Source organism: Acomys russatus, chromosome 11 (assembly GCF_903995435.1).
Source record: "Acomys russatus chromosome 11, mAcoRus1.1, whole genome shotgun sequence".
In the NCBI taxonomy this organism is placed as follows: Eukaryota; Metazoa; Chordata; class Mammalia; order Rodentia; family Muridae; genus Acomys; species Acomys russatus.
The window spans coordinates 7,691,015-7,710,960 of NC_067147.1; the positions used below are offsets into that span (position 1 = coordinate 7,691,015).

Consider the following 19,946-nt stretch of genomic DNA (forward strand, 5'->3'; position numbering starts at 1 on the left):
GTAGCTGCAAACTCAACAGAACTAACACAAAATGGCCAGAGTCTCTTGAAACCTCACAGCCCTCCTGCAGACACATGCTTCCCCAGCAAGGCACATCTCACCCTCCCCAGAGGGCTACTGGCTGGGGTCAAGTATTCAAATGCTTGGGACTTATGGGGGATATTCAAGCCACCAACATAGGTTCAATTCCCAGGATTGTATAAAGTGCTATTTATATAAATAAAGCCTGCTAACACTTGCCTATAACCCTAGCTCTTAACAGATGGAGAAAGGAGTCTTGAAGTTTAGGCCATTCTTAGCTCCATAGAGAGTTTGAGGCCAGCCTAGGCTAAAGGCCTGAAAATCAAAACATCCCCAAAGTGCCAGGCATGGTGGCACACTCCTTTAATCCCAGCTGTGAGTTCGAGGCCAGCCTGGTCTACAAAAGTGAGCCAGGACTGTTATACAGAGAAACCCTGTGTCGAAAAACCTAAGAAAAAATAAATAAATAAAAATTCCAAAAGCAAACACACACACACACACACACACACCTCTGTATACCAATGTAGCTATAGTCTCCCTCCTTTTATGTTATTATTTTTATGTAAATAATAACATTATATGTTATGAGTATCAGATGAGATTTATGAGCACTGCATTACACATGTCTTTTAAGTCAAGAGAAAAAGGAGTTACCATGCACTGGCTTATATTTATCTGTTTACTTACCTTTTTTTTTTTTTTTTTTTACTTACCTTTTATTAGTGTGACATTTTAAAATATACTTCACTCATAATTTTTTTTTTTTATGTGTATGGGTATCTGGCCGGCATATGTGTGTCTGCATCCTAGGCATGCCGTCCCTGTAGAGGTCATAGATGGCATCGGATCACCTGGAACAGTTAGAGATGACTGTGAGTCACCATGGGGGTGCTGGGAATTGAACCTGGGTCCTCTGGGAGAGCAGCTCCTAACCACTGAGCCATCTCTTCAGTCTCTAATACCCCATTATTTTTGTTTTCAGTTTAGACATGGATTTTTCTTTTTTTTTCACTGAAAACATTTTCATATAATATATTTTATCTCTCTCTTAAACAAAACAACTCAGGAAACACACATAGACACAAAAATCACAAAACCGCAAAAAAGGAAATCAAAATAAACAAAATACCAATAAAAAATTTAAATGCCAAACAAAGCAAAATGAGACAGAAAGTCGACAGGGAAGTTCTGTTGAGTTGGTTTGGTGTCCCCAACTACTCCTGGGTGTGGGGCCGCCCTGAGCTGTGGCTAGAATGCCCAGCGGGACTCCACTGGACTAAACCGAGCCTGCCTTTGCCAGCAAGGGATGCCTGGTCTTTGAGTTCACTAGCAACTTGCTTCCCTCTGGTCTCTCTGGTCTTACCTGTCTCTGCCTTTATTGGAAGATACTTTTGTTACAGAGTTTTCATTTTAGTTTTTATACTTTTTCAGCTCCAGAATTTCTGCTTGGTGCCTTGTTTTTCCTACCTCTTTGCTGACACTCAACTTGGTGCTATATCATTCTCTTGGTTTCTCTTGGCTTTTTGTCATTGTTGTTCTGAATTCTTTGAACGTACATAAGACGATTGGTTACATTTGGTCAGAAAGCTCAATGTCTGGTCTTCCTCAGGAGTAGTCTCTCCCTCGCCCATTTCCTGTGAGTAGATCATGACCTGGGCTGGTTTTGCTTTTGCGTTCTTGGTGACTTTATGTGAAAACTGGACATTTAGTCAGGTATCATGGCGCACACCTTTAATCCCAGCACTTAGGAGGCAGAGGCAGGAGCCTCTCTGAGTTGAGGCTGGCCTCATCTTTATAGCAAGTTCTAGAATAGCCATGACTATATAGAGAACCCTGTCTGAAAAAAAAAGGCACAACTGGACATTTTGATGGTGTATTCAGTATAATAGCACTGCTTGCAGCTTCTTGTCACGCCCTCAAGTTTGTGTTCCTCTGTGGACACACACGGCTAGTGACTTTTCTAAGCTACTTATGTACCGACTATTTTTATTGATTTTGATCACTTATTTCTGTTGCTTTAGTTCAATGATTAACACACTATTTAAAAGCTGAGAATGCTGGGGAGCTGAGGCAGGCATACGAGTTCAAGGCTAGCCAGAGCCTCCTGCCCCTCCTTTCTTTTTAAAAAAAATTTTATTTGATTAATTTATTCCGATTACATCTCAATTGTTATCCCATCCCTTATATCCTCCCGTTCCTCCCTCCCTCCTGCTTTCACCCTATTCTCTCTTTCTTTTAAAGAGATTTAATAAAGATTCCCTTAAATAACCAGAGTTTAAAATAAAAGAAGAAAAGGGAAAGGAAATGAGGGAGGGAGAGGGAAGAGCAGAGAGGGTCCAGCCCGCCCGCCCTTCAGACCTTTTGCAGCTGTCTTAGCTGCCACTTCCTCAGTACAAGTCACTGAAGGATCAGCTAGCAGGTAAAAATGAGGGTCTTTTCAGGAACTACTCGCTTGCATCTATCCTGGGGGCGGGGTCATGGGGGACTTGCGGTGTCAGCTCTAGTCCTCCACTGTCACTTCACCAGCCTCTGGCTTTCCAAGTTCCTTGTTGCCTCTGCTGCTTGCTCCACCCACTTTGGCTTGCCCTGGGGGCAGTGGGCTAGTGCGGTTGCCTTTAAATGCTTTTGACAAACACTTCCGGAAGGCCAGTCTAGCTTTGAAAAAGTTCTAAGTGAGGTGAAGGTGAAACAAAGGCAAGGCCCTAGCGAGTATCTCAGGGACCAGGTATTTACCAGACAGGTGGCTTGTGGGTCAGAAGATACCAGGGTCTGGTAAGTTGCACAGTGGTAGAGAACGGGAGTTGTAGGCCCTTGGTTCCAGCCCCAGCACCACAGACTTCAGCCACAGTTCTTCGGGAATAAATTTGATGTTGCTTACAGTTTCAGAAGTCAGTCAGCCCATTGTCATGGCAGGAAGCATGGGGGCATGCAGGCACGTGCTGCAGCCGATGCTGAGGGGCTACTTCCTGACCTTAGATAAGCACTGACACACCTCATCAAGGCCACACCGAATCCGTCCACACAGTTCACCGAATGAGGACTAAGCATGCAAATGTGTGAGCCCTTGGCTCCCTGAGACCAGCCCCTTCCTCCTTGCAGGCCAGCAGTGCTGTCTGCTCTCCACTGAGCATTTCCCACTGCTCCCTGGGGCACCGGTGGCTTATGTGCTGTTAAATACAGTTGATGCCAACAAACTCTTCATAATGAGTGGCCTTTATTTTTACCTTTATTTAACTTTATTTGTATGAGTAGCAACGCCTGCTACACCTGTACAGGTGCGTGTGGAGACCAGAACTTAACATTAGGAGGTCTCTCTCAATGTCTTCTCCACTGTATGATTTCTTTTTCATTTTCATGTATATGTGCGTGTATGTGCGTGTGTGTGTGCTCGCGCGCGCGCACGCTATATGGTAATTCTTTGTTAATGCACCCAGCTGAGTTGCCCACATGCCAGCATGCCTTTGAACACGTTACACACATCTTTAATAGGCTCCGGCGCCGTCACAGCTGGTTGCCACTGAAGTCCCAGCTCCAGAGTGCTAACTCAGCCATGACTGTTTTAAAACAGCTTTTGCTTGACTTGTTACCATCAAAGCCTCTGAACAATCTGTGACCCTGCTGCCAAGCTCTCACCCTGGCCAGAGGAGGAGCACTTCTCCAGATGGCACAGCAGAAAATCTGTGTGATTGGTTCACATGTGGCCCTTCATTTGCATGAGGGGCTGCCATGATTGGTGCGGACACCTTTTGCAACCCCTCACTGGGGTGAGCAGGCTGTTCACCTCACATTCCGAGGCAGCCAGGAGACACCCTCCTGTGTGGCTCCCAGATGTTACAGCATTAACCCAGGTTTCTCAGTGGTCTTTTTAATTTGCCTATTTTTGTATTTGTTTTTGTTGTTGTTCTTCTTCTAGAAATTGTTTTGTTTTGGTATGATTGTTGTTCTGGTTTTGTGTGACAGGGTCTCAGAATAACTCGGGCTGGCCTTGTACTCACTGTGTAGCTAAGAATGACAATGTTCAGATCCTCCTTGGTCCCATCCACCTCTCACAGGCTAGAATTTAGGAGTGCACCACCACAGGAGGCAAGGGTTTGGGTGGGGGCGGGGAGCTGCTAGAGAGACAGCTTCCATGGTTGAGAGTTCTTCCATAGGGCTGGAGACATGGGTCACAAGTTATGGGCACTGTCTGTTCTTCCAGAGGTCCTGAGTTCAATTCCAAGCAACCACATGGGAGCTCACAACCATCTATAATGAGATCTGGTGCCCTCTTCTGGTTTGCAGTCACACATGGGGGCAGAGCACTGTATACATAATAATAAATAAATCTTAATAAAAGAAAATCATGCCAGGTACAGTGGCACACACCTGTAATCCCAGCACTCAGCACGCAGAGGCAGGCGCATCTCTGTGAGTTTGAAGCCAACCTGGTCTACAAAGCAAGTCCATACATCTAAGTCCATACAGATAGACCCTGTCTTGAAAAACCAAAAGAACACACACAAAAAAACATGTTCTTCCATAGCATTGGAGTTTGGTTCCCGCCCCTGTGTGTCAGGTGGTTCACAGCCACCTATAGCTGCAGCTGCTGTGGATCCGGCACCTCGGGCTGCACAGACACGCCCAGCTTTGGGCGTCGGTTCTCTTCTTCCACTGTGGATTCCAGGAACTGAGCTTGCATCAGACTCCCTGGGCAAAAGCCTTTACCCACAGTGCTCTCTCGCTGGCCCTGCTTTTGATATTTATTATCACAAGTGCTGGCTGAGCTGATAGCAGAAGAAAGGGTGGGTGTGGCCATAGAGCAGCTGTGAAGATAACAGCTACAAGGGGGCCCGCTAAAGAACTCCAGACTTGACGGGTGCAGAAACAATGGGGGAAAGAGGCAGATAGATGGAGCCAAGGAGGACAGGACCATGAAGAGCTGGAGACTAGGAACTGGGAAAGTTGCAGGGAGCTGCAAAGCCTCAAAGGCAAGAGTCTGGGCCACCCTGAGCCTGAGAACTGTATCACCAGCTCCTGTCAAGGACCGAGGATGCCAATACCGGAGGCCCTGAGTGTGACACGTAACTGCTGTAGGACTGAGGGTCCTAGCACCTCAGACCTGTTGAGATGCCATGGTTCAAGCTGCTGCTGCTGCCACCACTGCTGCCGCCACCGCCCCTCACTGCTGCTGGCAGCTGAGGGTTACCGTGGCCTGAGTGCTTGGGCTGCTAGTGGTTAAAGCTTTTTTGGTAAGCCTCTAACTTGAATGTTTGGAACGTTAAGTCTCCAACTGGAGGAAAGGGTTCAACTAGCTGGCTAGTGACATGCAATTTGTTTGGCTTTTGTTATTGTTGTTTGTTTGAGACAAGGTCTCACTGTGTTGTCCCTAGTTGGCCTCGAACTCTGTATAGAGCAGGCTGGCCTTGAGTGCTCAGAGCTCTAATGTGTCTGTCCCCTTGGATGCTGGCGGTAAAGGCATGTGTCACCATGCCTGGTTGCTTTGTTTTTTGTTTTGTTTTTTTTTATCTTACATTTTCTGTGTGTGTGTGTGTGTGTGTGTGTGTGTGTGTGTGTGTGTGTGTGTGCGCGTGCGCGCGTGCCACACACATACAGTGCCTGTGGACACCAGAAGAGGGCATCAGATTCCTTTGTGAGCATCTGATAAGGGTGCTAGAAATGGAGCCCATTAAGAGTAGTGAATGCTCTTAACCACTGAGCCTTCCATCCAGCGCCTTTTGTTTGCTTTTTTTTTTTTTTTAAGAGATAGATGGTCTTGCTTTGTTGCCTAGAATGGCCAGGAAGTCTAGAGCTCAGGTGATTCTTGTGCCTCAGCCTCCTGAATAGGATGTCTGCTTGTGCCACACTGTACCCAGCCGCCATTAGTTTTTATTAAACTTCATAGTTCACTAGGTGTTGGTTCAGGGAGTTTTACCAGCTTAGTTCATGAGCCTGTGATGGCCCGTATCTTAGGGATTTCTTGAATCACTCTTTGTTGATGTCACTCCAAGGTATAGACATTTTTTTTGTTTTGTTTTGTTCTGTTTTTTGTTTTTCAAGACAGGGTCTCTCTGTGTAGCCTTGGCTGTCCTAGACTCACTTTGTAGACCAGGCTGGCCTCGAACTCACAGCGATCCGCCTGCCTCTGCCTCCCAAGTGCTGGGATTAAAGGCGTGCGCCACCACCGCCCGGCTAGACATTTTTTATTATTCCATTTCCTTGATAGATTGATTACTAAAAGAAATAAGCCATTTAGCCAGGCATGGTGGTGCGTCCTTACCCCAGTCCTCAGGAGACATATAGTGGTAGACCTCTGTGAGTGTGAGGCCAGCCTAGTCTACATAGTGAGTTCCAGGATAGCCAGGGACAGACAGACAAATGAACAAAAGAAATAAGCCGTTTTAAATGTATTATTATTACTTGTGTATCTGTATGCACAGGTGAGAAGACAGTTTTGTGGGGTTGGCTCTCTTCTTCCCCTTTGCTTGGAGTCTAGGGATTGAATTCAGTCTCCATGTTGACATGGCAAGCACCTTTGCCAGCTCAGCCGCCTTGCTGGCCCCAAAGAAGCCAATTTTTTTTCATTCACTCAAGTATTTATTAGACACACTATGAAAACCACAATTACCCAGATGTGTTTTACATGTCAAGAATTTTACGTGTTTAACAGGGAGTTGGCTGGCTCATTTAAAATAGATCGGTAACAAAAGATACATATAGATAGATATATCTCTCTCATTCTTTTGAGCCGAGGTCTCCTATAGCCTGAGTTGGTGCAGAACTGCCTCACTTCACTTCCAAAGCGCTAGACTTACCAGCATGCACCACCAAGTTTTGTCTAGGAGAAAATCATTAGAATTTTTCAAAGAATGCCTGAGGAACAAGGCAGACAGCACGCTTTGCCTATCTTAGTGTGTAACTTTGTACCACTGTAGCTAACATCTTGTTCAGGGGACTAAAAAAGACCTGCTTTGAGTGTATTTGTACACTCAGTGAAAAAAATTTCTTTTTCTCTTCTGTCTTACAAACTTTATTAAACCTAGAAAAGGGGGCAAGCATCTCCCATCTCTTCCGTGCACTACTGCTTGCTGTTGCCGTTGAAGGGACGGGTCACATGGTTGGGGGAGGACCGAAGGGCCTTGATCTTGGGGCAGACACTGAGACAGGTCACATAGGCAGAGAGCAGGGGGAAGCTGTCCAGGCAGCCAGGCGCCAGGACCTGGTGGATCAGCAGCAAGTCCAGCAAGTTGTAATCGGCAAAGGAGATCTGGTCACCCATGACGAAGGCTTTAACCTCCCTGGTTCTGGGACAGCAAGGTCTCAAAAGGCTTGAGGTGCCCAGGCAGGGCTTCACATGGTCATCCTTACCATCCTCCTATTTGGTGTAGATGAGGGTGACGTATCTGCAGTGAAGGTCCTCCACCCCGCCTTCACCATATCCACCAGGGCAGCCCCCCCCCCCCGCGCCCCGATCTTTCCCATAAAGCCCAAATGAGCGGCCTAGATGCCTCAAGATGGTATTAGATTGGTACAGGATGAGGTCTCCATCCTCAAACTTGGGGAGCTGTCCTCACACACAGGTGGGCTTGAGCAAGCCTTGCACGCAGGTGTCTTTGGTCACCACCCCCTCCTTCCAGCTCTGGCCCTGGTCAGCCCACAGCATGTACATGTCCTCACAGCACCCTCAAACTAGGAAGTAGACAATATGTATGGTGGCATGGCTGCTGTGAAGACGGAGGCGCAGACTCAGTGCTGCATAGGCGATGAGGGGTCTTGGACATGCATGTGAGCCAAAAATTTTTTTTATCATATTATAATTTGAATAGGTGCCAAACGTCCTGTTCCTTTTCTTCAACTGGGAAATTATTTTCCAAATCACTTGAAGCTTGGACAAAACTGACCATTCCTCCACATCATTCCGTAGTATTACAGATTCAGCTGCATGGTAGACTTCTTCAACCTTTCCGAGAGGACATCACACCTCCCCAGGGCTAGCACTGCCCACGGTGAGCCACCTCCCCAGGGCTAGCACTGCCCACGGTGAGCCACCTCCCCAGGGCTAGCACTGCCCACGGTGAGCCACCTCCCCAGGGCTAGCACTGTCCACGGTGAGCCACCTCCCCAGGGCTAGCACTGCCCACGGTGAGCCACCTCCCCAGGGCTAGCACTGCCCACGGTGAGCCACCTCCCCAGGGCTAGCACTGTCCACGGTGAGCTGGCTCTGTCCACATCAATTATCAATTAGAAGTATGTCCCACAGGCTTGTCCGGAGGGTGCTGGCGGTGCTCACAGTACAGGAGGGCAGCAGCTGCTTCTTCACACAGTCCTTATCCCACACGCCCATTCTGCTGCCACCATTGGCTCACCTGTGTTCAGATCCTCCACACCTACAAGTTGACCCGATTCTGAATGTTCTGCTTGAACTTTAACTAATGTTTCCTGAAGGTCAAACCCAGAGTTCTGCACAAGAACCTTGGAAATAATGAGCAAGGCGTCTGCCAATGCCTGGACTCCAAGCTGAGGCCTGCCCTTCACACTGGCCTTGTCTTTGATCAGAGCTTTGCCATTGCCACCTCTACTGCACCAGCTCCTAGGACAACACAGCCATCAATAGCAATTTTCACAGCCCTCAAGCCATCTCTTACTGCATCCTTGATTTGAGTCGGTGTGTACTTACTTGGTCCTTTAACCAGTAATATGACAGCCCGGGGATTGTTACATTTCTCGATAAAGGTGAACGTCTCTTAGCTCAGTGTGTACTCAAGAGACAAGCCCTGCATGTCCCAAACAGTCAGGATTCAGGTCATCAAAGGACTTCAGAGCGACCCCACCACAGGCAAGTGCCAGCTTCTCCATGTTTCTCCTCTTAGCTCTGCACAAAGCTATGATACCTTCTTCTGCAAGGGCATCTAAGGAAAGGGGGTCAATTCCCTTTTGATTAATGATGACAAATCCTTTATCAGAATCACCACAGACTTTCTTTTTCAGTTCTATTTTTTTAACTCTGTCATCAATGAGTTTTCTTTCAGCCTTTACTAGGTTCTCTCTCTCTTCTGCACTCTTGTAAAAAGAAAAAAAAAACAACAACTCAGAATTCACTTCTGTTTTCTCATATTCTAAGGACACGTTGCATCTGAGGATGTAGGCATTTTCTGCTCTTTTCTTCATATCAGGATGCTGAGCTCCATGAACCAAAACAAGAGCTCTGAGTAAGCTTGAACCAGTTCAGGTTTGTGCTTCCTCTCCACGATCTCAACCGTGAAGAAGCCAATGGGCTCATCTTTTTTCCTAATGGCCAAAATGGAGTCCACTACAGCCTCTGTTTAAGACATCTGAAGTCTTTAGTTCGTAGAGACGTTCTGGCCACACTGATGAGTGTTTCTCTGTCCATCTCTCTGCTTTCTTGACTTGTTCCAAAAACTAGAGTGCCTTTTCCTTTGCAGCTTCAAAACTATCAGTTATTATTCTGAGGTGAAGAGCCTCAGTAATGTAGAGGTCCGCTTGCTTCAGCAGCTCCCCAGTGATTAGGACCCTGGGTGGAGTACCATCACCAGTTATGTCGTCCTGGGCTGCAGCTGCTTTTGCTATTAAAGAGGCTGTTGGGTGTTGAATTTGCATTCCATGTAGTAGCACATCGCCATCTTTACTAAGCTCGATGTCTCCAGCGCCAGATACGAGCATCTTGATGGTGCCCTTGTCCCCAAGTTGGTCCTTAGAACATACTGCAGGCCCTGCGCCTCGCTGACGTTCACAGCCAGCACTGCCTGAGCCTGGGCCAACTCGGCCTTAGGGTTTAGGGTCTTCACCACTGCCATGGTGGCCTAGCTCAAGGAGAGGCTGAGGACAACATCCAAATAAGCCACTTTAAGTGTAAGTAGTAATCTGTTTCTCATGTGCCAATATTCATCATAAACATTTTTAAATTTTTGATTAGTTGTCAAATTTTTATTATTTTAGTAATAGATCACAGTTATATTGATTTGAAAATTTTCATTGTTGTTGACTTTGGACCCTAGTCAGAGCACGGTTCTATAAAGTGTCACTCCCTTTGATCACTGAGTCTTGCTAGCTGTCAGCATCCGTCTTCACTGCAGGCCATCCAAGTCTGGGCCTGAGCCGACAGCAGTCTATGTGTGGGACACAGTCCTGCCTGTCAGTCCCAGCATCCCTTTAAATTTACAAAAATGTATGGACCTTTAACCATGTGCCAAATTTGGACAGGTTTTGGGGACTGGTAGAGACCAGGTTACCTTCTCTCACCACTTGTAACAAACAGATGACATCAGTTGCAACAGGAGTCTCTTGACTCAGGCCAGGGGATATGGGGCATCAACTCAGAATACAGCTTTTCTCTTGAGAGGTCCTAAATACACGCGCGCGCGCACACACACACACACACAAACACAGAGAGTCAGAAATCTTTGTGCTTGACCATTCTGTTGATGAAATGAGAAGTCTGGTGCTCCTTTCATCTCGGCTACCCAACCTCAGGCGCAGAGCCTAGCCTTGGCGATAGGCCTGGAAAAGGATTCTCCTGGGTACCAGGATTTAGGATCTCTAGGTTTCTTCTGGCATTTGCCTCACCTGCCAAGGAGTTCCACTGAAGACAGAGTATCCCACAGTTTTCAGATGTAGCACCAGAAGACTTTTCTACCTCTGCCTGGTGGAGGACGACACAGGCATCCCCTGCACAGGTGGAGCCATGATTAGGGTCAAACACCGTCCTGATGGAGCAGCTGTTGCCCTCGCAGTTCATACATCGCAGTCCCAAGTTGTCCCTCTCCTTAGCCAGTGTGGTTTGATGTCTGGGACACTAATGAGGTGAGTGGGGACCCATGGTGCTGTTTTCATATCCACAGGCATCGGGCAGCCATTGCTTTGCCAAACCTAAGCTGAAGTGCAGCCTCTTGGACACACCCTTCTCCACTTAGTGCAAGAGCTCTGTAGCCCCACAGCGGTTCTAACGCCTAAATCATTGAAGAGGCCCAAAATGCAGATGCCCCGGGACCCGTTCCCCACTGACTGGAGCCCACCACCTGTAGAGTTCCTAAAAAAGAGCAAGAAGGTCCCTCAGCTCTGCAGGAGATCACTTGAGGACTTAGAGAAGGAGCCCCCAGGTTCAGACCAGAAAGTAGAGCTGACCTCACTGGAGGAGCTCTTCTGGAACATGGCAGGTCCAAGCCAACAGACTGTGACCTCAGAGGTAAGTAAGCCTGTGGCCACCGTGGCGCCCCCTCATTGGCCACTTCCTTTAGTACGGCCTCCTAGTTGCCCATAAGCCAACCCTTTCAGACCACCCCTTCCACAGTCATGTCCCAGCTCTCCTTGTACACTCAGTGACGCCCAACCCCGTCCCAATTCTCGCTGATCATGTACCTTCCCTCTCCCCAGCCCTAGGGCTCTCACAGCTGAGAGTGCAGGCTCAAGTCCGGCTCCACTCCTTCCCCTTGGTTTTACTCCTAACTCTTCCTCATCCAGGCAGTAGCAGCAGATTCAATGCCATCTGTGCATTGGGGTCCCTCAAGGCTTTGATGTCTAAGGTTGGCCTTGGAGCAAAGAGGGGCCTGAGTATCAGGATCCAGGCCTGGTAGCAAAGACTATACGTGAGGTTCAATAATACAGATCCTAAATGGCGACTGAAGTGACATCCTTGTGGGAAGTAAGAATATGGGACACTTAAGGACCCATGGGCTCAGGAAGTTTATTCTAAGCGTAGCGCTTCAATTATTTACCATAGCCCCAGACTGTCAGTAGCCTGAACGCCTGCCACTGGGGAACTATGAACTATGTTCTAGCCTTGTGTAAGAATACTCTGATGGGCTAGAGATGGCTCAGCTGTTAAGACTAGGCTTATAACCAAATATAAGAATACTCTGATGATGGTAATTTAGCACATAGCGCGCACACACACACAGATGCACACACGTATACATGCAAACATGCACATATACATACACATGTACAAATATACCATGCACAAATATACAATGTACAAGTGCACATGCATGCCTAACACGCACACATATATACACACATGCACACATGTATACACGTACACATACACACGCACATAAATATACACATGCACATGCACACATACACATGCACACATATGCACACACACATGCATACATATAAACACACACACATATGAACAGGCATACATATGCAAACTTGTGCACACATACACACATACACATGCACACATACATACACATACACACATACACACGCATACATATAAACACATACATATATGAACAGGCATACATATGCAAACTTGTGCACACGTGCACACTACACACTATATATTCACACATATGCACACATACATATACCTACAAATACACATGCACATATACACATATGCAATCTATTTGCCGTTGCTATGAAATGGCACTCAAGCTATATTTCTGATTGGAAAGAAGAGCTTGCAGGATGAGGTGTGTGGCCCGTAGGTCTTGCTCACAGGGATTGATGAAATCACTGCGTGCTTGTCTTTGTATAGCAGCGTCTGAAAGCACACACACACATTCACCTGCCGTTGCCTAGGGGAATGCACTGAGAGAACATTCACACTTTTGAATGTTTAAAAAAATTATGTGATCATATGTCATCTGTTCAGAAAAATGAGCAGAGTACATTAACGTCCTCATGCCGTGTCTTTGCAGATTTCCTCTCGGGGTTCAGAGTGCTATGTCAACAACTTAGATTACTTACTGCAGGAGAAGAGGTGAGCAGGGCATGAGGGCCAGCATGGGGTGGGCCATGTCTGGAAGCACAGCGACCCCTGTGGAGGTGGGCCAGCCTTCCCAGCAGGTGTGGCATGCCCTGAGCTCTGACTAGTAAGGAACCCACAGCCAGGTCAAAGACTGGCTTCCAAAATGGAGGCTCTGGGCCCGTACCCACAGCAGAAACAAAGCCCTCATCCCAGGTTCATCCTCCTCCCTGCCTCCACCCCTGCCCAGTTCATGCCACAGGCTGTCCGTCAGAAGGACATGAAAAAGAAGACAGCTGTGGTCCAGCCCGACTTGGCCTGTCCCAATACTGAAGCACTTTTAGCCAATTTTCCTTCTTGCTTTATCTGATCACACTCGCCTTCTTCCTGCCTCACAGCACACCAGTCTCATAGAGGACTCAGGCTCTGAGTGGCTGTTCCCTCTGCAGTGCCTGAAGTTGATCAGGAGTAGACATCTCTTAGGAAGTTGCAGCTGGTATCAGACCAGCACCTGCCAGTCTCTTTTGGAGTGTCCTCTCAGAGCAGCCCTTTGGAGTGGAACTGTAGGTTCTGTGGTGCACAGTAGATGCCTCACACTGTGAAGTGGCCAGAAGCAGCGCTCACATGTGTGGCCGTTTGCTAGCCTGGAGTTTGGAGGTATATAAAAGACTGTTCTCATGACCTAGGTCTTTCCTCTGCTGTGTCCTTTCCTGTGTGCATGTGTGCACACTGACGAAGTGCAGGTACATGTGCATACATGTTGAGTGCAGGTGGAGCTCCTGCTGTAAGCATCCATGCCCACCTTCATAGCCCTGCTTTCTTGCCCACAGAGTGTATTAGGTTTACTCAGGAGTAGACGGTTGTTTTGTCTGGTTTTATCCATTGCCTGCTCCAGAGTCAATCTGCTGCCTTCTTCTATTGAGTGACTTTGGTTTTTAATATCACAAAACTATAGTTTAGGACTTGATGTAGGGAGCTGATGGTGCCACTCTACTCCCTGGAAATTTATCTTGAATCTGGTATTTTCCTTACTGTCAAGTTGCTGAGAAAGGGCCCCAAATACCAGACTTTCCCTGGAACTGTGGAAAAGGAGGCATGATGTCTCATAATGGCAGCTAGGGCCAGCTGTGCGGCTCCTGGAAGGCTGGGACAGGAACTCTGGGTGCTGACAGGGAGGAGGGATGTGGCGGGAGATAGAGCTGCGGTGTGGCAAACCCACTGGACATATACACTCACTGAATCATGGGAGCATCTTATGAGGCAGAAGTATGGTTTTCTGCACGTTAAGGAAAGATGACTCAGACTGTCCTGGAAGAATGGGTGTGGTGCTGAGAAAGTAGCAGAGCTGGGAGGGCGGAGGCCTGGGAGGGGGGCCTCCAGCGCCTGATGGCGTTTGTGGCCTGAGCTGCCAGCTTTTAGGTTGTTTGGGGGAATGAAGACCTAGATAAGTAACATGAGAGGACCTGGTCCCACGAGCTAGAAACTTATCAGGTATAGGGCTGGTGTCAGGGTCTGAGTACATGGGGGGCTTTGGCAGGAAATAGAATTTTTCATGTTGAAGGTCTGTGGTCACAGCTATAGGGAGCCCCCTAGACAGGCCAGAAAAGGGGTGGGGACTCCCAGATTTTTTCAGCAGCCTGTAGAAGCAAGGACAGTGTAGGCTGAAGGATGTCTTGATGCCTGCTAGGAATATGCAGGGTTGTTAGGACAAGAGAGAATGAAGGAATCCATCCCTACATCTTCTGTTGCTATAACAGAATACCTGATATTGAGAGCTTTATAAGGAAAAGAGGCTGGCTGTCCAAGAGCATGGTTCTTGCACAAGTCTGTACAGTTTCTAGCTAAAGTTTTATGCTTCCCCCATGGCAGATGGAAGGGAATGCAGGAAAATGTAGCATTAAAAAAAAAGTGGGCCAGGCATGGTGGCACACACTTTTAATCTCTTGTATGTTCAGGGCCAGCCTGGTCTACAAAGTGAGCCCAGGACAGCCAAGGCTACACAGAGAAACCCTGTCTCGAAAAGCAAACAAAACAAAACAAAAAGTCATCACCCATCCATGTCAGAGCCCAGTGCCTCTTCATAGTCCCAGTGCCTTTTCTTTGACAATTACATTTCTATATGAGTTTGAAAAGGACAGACCACATGCAAAGCATAGCAGAGAGTTGGGGCTCAAGGGGGGTGATGGTGGGTACACCAGGCCTAAGTGAAGGCTAGCCAAAGTGGGGAAGTTGGAAGAAAATAAGGCACTCCTCCCTGCTGCATGACAAGGGGCAAAGAGTGGGGGAGAAAGAGGCGAGCAGAGATAGGAGGGAAGGTTCTGGTGTCTTTCTCTCTCTTTCTCTCTTCTCTTGTCTCTTTTCTTTTCTTTTCCTCTTCTTCTTCTTCTTCTTCTTCTTCTTCTTCTTCTTCTTCTTCTTCTTTTCTCTTCTCTCTCTCTCTCTCTCTCTCTCTCTCTCTCTCTCTCTCTCTCTCTCTCTCTCTTGGTTTTTCAAGACAGGGTTTCTCTGTGTAGCCTTGGCTGTCCTGGACTCACTTTGTAGACCAGGCTGGCCTCGAACTCACGGAGATCTGCATGCCTCTGCCTCCCAAGTGCTGGGATTACAGGCGTGAGCCACCACCACCCAGGTAGGTCTCTTGAGTGAGAAGAGGCAAGTGGTGAGCTGGGGCTGGCAGGGACCTGAGGGTACAAGCTTCCTCTTGTGCGCTGAGCCCTGGAGTAGTAGAAGAACCACAGAATGAATGGCTGTCAAGACAAGATCCACCAACAAAGACACTTAACATTCTGTGGCAAAATCTTGTCTTCTTTTCTCATTGCCCACTGGAGACAAGGCAGAACTCTGCCCCCCAGGAAGTACATATCAGAGCCTTGGTTTAGAACACCAGCAGTGTGCCCTTGCACTTCCTAGGCATGCTGTGTTCTGGGGGTGGTGTTCTCTAGTCTGGGGAGATGGGTGGACAACAGGTAGGTGGTGCTAATGGCTGGCTCAAGCTCTCATTTCCCCTCAAGAGAACAGGCCCTGGAGCAGGAATGGGAGCAGCTGTTGCAGCAAGAGCATCCCACACTCGGCTCTACTGAATGTGATGAAGAAGACAGAGAAGCAGCGCTCACACCTGAGCACAGGTAGGAGCAGGGCCTCTTATGGGTATGGGCAGAGTTTCACCCAGCAATTTGTGCCACCTCCTCTTATGGCCACAGAGTTCAGAAAATCTCTAGTCACCTGCTGCTGGCCTTCAGAGCGGGAACAGCCTTCTAGTACACAGAGACCATGAAACAGCCCAGATACTAGCCAAGTTCATAGAACCCTGTCTCCTGGGGAATGGCTACACAAAAACCACAGTCCTAACTGAAAACTGCCGTTGGAGGGAGATTATGGCCACATGAGTTTTCTCATCTTCCCTCGATTGGAGGAAGGAAGATAGTCATCAGTGCTGTCACCCAGCTTCCTTGGCAAGGATTTCATTGCCTATGGGTTGAGGAAGGACTGGATTCATCTGTACCACAAGGTCTCAGATGCTAGTGACTACAGTGGAATCCATCCTTACAATCTTCTGTTTTCCATGTGTGGTGGTGTAAGTAAGATGGGCCCTGTTGGCTCATATGTTTGAATGCTTACTCAGCAGGGAGTGGGCTCTTGGAAAGGATTGGAGGGCTAGGAGGTGTGGGCCTTGTTGAAAGATGTGTGTCACTGGGGAGGGGCTATGAGGTTCATAAGCCCACGGCAGGCCCAGTCTCTCTCTCTCTGCCTATGGACCAGCATGTAACTCTCAGCTACTGCCCCAGCACCTGCCTGCATCCGCTATGCTCTACCCATGATGAAAATGGACTAAACCTCTGAAACTGTAAGCAAACCCCTAACTAACTGTTTTATTTTATGAGTTACCTTGGGCATGGTGTCTTTTCACAACACTAGAACAGTGACTAAGACAGAAGTTGGGACCAGGAGTGGGATTTTGCTGTGACAGGCCTGACCATGCTGTTTGTTGGGAGAATATGAAAGACTTTGGGATTTTAGATTAAAAGAAGTCGTTAGACACTTTAAGTGGGGCTTAACAGGGTATCCTTGTAGGAGCATGAAAGACAGTGTTGCAGTGTTGCCGGGGGGATTTGAACTGTGGGATCTAGCACAAGACGTTTCACATGGAAGAATATTAGTAAGAGACCTAGAGACCATTCTTGTGATATTTTGGCAAAGAGTGTGGCTGTTTATTGTCCTTGTCAGGAAAATCTGAGGCTAAATTGAAGAGTTTTGGATTAAGAGAGTTCAAGACAGCACAGTATTCTTTGGTCATTAGTGGCCACTCTTACATAGATCTGTAATGAAAAGGAGCAAGCTGAGCAAGGAAAAATATAAAATGTACGGTTTGAGGAGAAAAGGAGCACTGGTAAATATAATGGAGCTAAATCCAGTGCTCAAGAAGAAAAAAAGAAAAGCTTGATGCTAAATGGAATAAAGGAAGTGGTGACTTCAAGGCAAAGCCCACTCAGCTAAGCTTCCAGCCTGTGAGAAGGAATTAAAGGAAAGCTTAGTCACTGAAGGAACCGACTGAAAGCTGGTGAGGATGTAACTGAACGAAGGGCCAAGTTCAGCCCCGTCAAGCAACAGAACTTGGCGGCTTTGGCCATGGTGATTTTGGCTTTAGGGACAAGTACACAAGAAAGAGGTTAAGGAATCTCCCTCCACGACTAAGGAAAGTCACTGAGGCCAGGTGTGTGGCAGTGGTATCCCTGCGTGGCAGCCAGAGAGGCCGTTGTGTGAAGCTGTGAAGGTGAAGCTCGGATTGCCTGGGAGACCCCAAGATACTGGAGATGGCAGAGCTGTGTGGAAAACCTGCCAAGAAGAGCCAAACCATGAACCAGCCCAAGAGAGAGAAGCGTGCTACTGTCAACACAGCTGGAAGGAGTTGCCTATATGAGGAGCACTTTGAGATCAGATGTGGAGATGCAGAGTTTGGAGTTTGCTCTGCTGGTTTTCGGTCTTACTTCCACCCATAGTTTCCTCACTGTGCTCCTGTATTAGTCAGGGTTCTCTAGAGTCACCAAGCTTATGGAATAGAGAGGTTGTGTGTGTGTGTGTGTGTGTGTGTGTGTGTGTGTGTGTACACGTATGTACGTACATATGTATGTACATATGTATGTATGTATGTATGTGTATGTATGTATGAATGATTGGAAGGACTCACATGCTATGGTCCAGCTAATCCAACAATGGCTGGCTGTGAATGGAAAGTCCAAGAATCTATTAGTTGTGCAGTCCCACAGGGCTGGAAGATGGGGGAATTTCTCTCTACCAGGGATCAAGAGTTTTGACAGCAGACCAAAAGAAGTTGTTCTCTGTAGTTTATATGCTGTCTGCCTGGGGCGCATCAGATCCATAGTGGGGGACTCCATCCCAGTGACTGCCCTCTGACCCTACTCTAGATGCCTGTCCCAAGCCCAGGTTGTTTTACTTGTCCCTCTGACTCAATATGAATTAGGGCTCAGACAGACAGCCTACTCCTTTGGTTCAGTAAGTTTGCTGGGAGAGCTCAGAGGGCTCAGAAGCGCTTACATCGCTAGTCCTAAAAAAATATGAGAAAGCCTGTGAAGAGACACACAGGCAGCTTTGAGAAGGGGCACAGAGCTTCCCCATTCTGTCTGGGCATGCCCCTAGCCAAGAGCCTCCTTAGGTAGCTGGGAGCTCTCTGAAATCTGCCCTTTTGGGTTTTTCTGGAGATTTTCTTGCATAGGCATGATGGGGTGCCCACCTTTTCAGGGTCTTAGCTGCTCTCTGTAACCTCACTTCCTCAGGGCATGAGTCCTCTACAATAGGGGAATGTCTTGTGACTGTCAAGCTACATAGGTCAAAGGAAGATTGTGCAGATTCCAGGAGTTTCTGTGGCTCTGGGAGACCCCTTTAGGAAGGGGAGTTTTAGTTTTTATGGTTCACCTGAAGGAGGGACTCAAAAGTCAGAAACGATGGAAAGCACAAAACATTTGTATCATAATATCCCACAGAGTCCCAGGAGTTAATCCAGGAAAAATTATGCTGGCCAGAGCTATGGGCAGGTAGGCAGGGCAGGCGAGTTCTGGTGTTTCAGGAAAAAGTGGCAGTTTGCTAGTACAGGGGGTAGAGAGTGTGGGAGAAAGAAAGTCAAAGCAGGGGACACCAAGATCTTTGACCTAAGCAGCTGAAAGACTGGGGCAAGGTATGTTTTTATTTTCTGAAATAGGTTTTCCAGGCTGGCCTCAAACTTCATCCACCTACCTGTGCCTCCCAGTTTTTGGCATTACAGGCACGTGGTTTGAATGAGACTGGCCCACAGGCTCATATGTGTGGTTGTCTATCCTTAGTGGGATATTGAATAGGGTTTGGAGATGTGGTCTGGTTGGAGGAGGTGTGTCGCTGAAAGTGAGCTTTGAATTTTTAGAAGTCACATGGCAGACCCTGTCACTACCTCTCTAGCCCCACACATGCCTGCCTGCTCACTGCCATGGTAATAATGGACTAAGTCTGAAACTGTAAGCCAGCCCCAATGACTCTTTCCTTTATAAGAGCTGATATGGATATGGTGTCTCTTCACAACTGTAGAACACTGACTAAGATAAGGCCAGTGTGGAGGTATCTTTAATCACATGAGGACAGAGCCAGTGAGCAGAGGCTGGCTTAGAAGTAGAGTTTACTTGGGGAACTCCAGGGTCAAGTTCAGGTAGGAGGCCGGAAGAGGCAAGGTTGGGAGTCACCATGTATAGGTAATGTTTAAAAGCCGGCAGGTAGGACATCACATACCTGTTTTCTAGGACTCAGATGGCAGAGGCAAGAAAGTCACCAAAAGTTGAAAGCCAGCCTGGACCACATAGAATACTGCCAGGGCTGCAAAACAAGACCCCGCTCAAAAACAGAAAGCCTTGAAACAAGGTGAGATGGCATGGGAGTGAGTGCACAGGGAGAAGAGCTGGCGCCTGAGGGCTGAGGCCATGATGAGGAAAGAGAAAAGAAACCGACCATGCTGGAGGAAAGCTGGTCCTGGAGCCAGCACCCGTGGGCTGCTGGGCGGCTAGTGGACAGGGTCAGGAGCATGCGCTGATGCAGTGGTCTGTGCAAGCACAGTGGTAGCTGCAACCTTATCAAGAGCAGCTATGTTGGGGACAAGCCTGGCTACAGAGCGGGTGGAGAAGCTAAAGAGAACAGGAAGCAGGCGCTTAAAAGGAACGTGGAGCCAGGATTTGGGGGTAGGGGGGGTTGGCTGACC

General features: G+C 47.8%; 1 protein-coding gene and 2 pseudogenes across 1 annotated transcript in view; 1 reads left to right on the forward strand and 2 right to left on the reverse strand.

Annotated features, from left to right (window-relative positions):
• Nucleotides 1-7,075: 7,075 nt before the first annotated feature.
• Nucleotides 7,076-7,716, reverse strand: LOC127195130 (glutathione S-transferase P-like; annotated as a pseudogene).
• Nucleotides 7,717-8,227: 511 nt separating this feature from the next.
• Nucleotides 8,228-9,812, reverse strand: LOC127195280 (T-complex protein 1 subunit zeta-like; annotated as a pseudogene).
• A 1,051-nt stretch (nt 9,813-10,863) lies between these two features.
• Nucleotides 10,864-19,946, forward strand: part of Fam178b (family with sequence similarity 178 member B) — a 99,351-nt gene continuing 90,268 nt past the window's right edge. Inside the window, exons 1-3 of the mRNA XM_051152793.1 lie at nt 10,864-11,200; nt 12,669-12,730; nt 15,724-15,837. Of these exons, the coding sequence (XP_051008750.1) occupies nt 10,988-11,200; nt 12,669-12,730; nt 15,724-15,837 (389 nt within the window). The 5' untranslated portion in view covers nt 10,864-10,987. The remainder of the gene's footprint in view (nt 11,201-12,668; nt 12,731-15,723; nt 15,838-19,946) is intronic.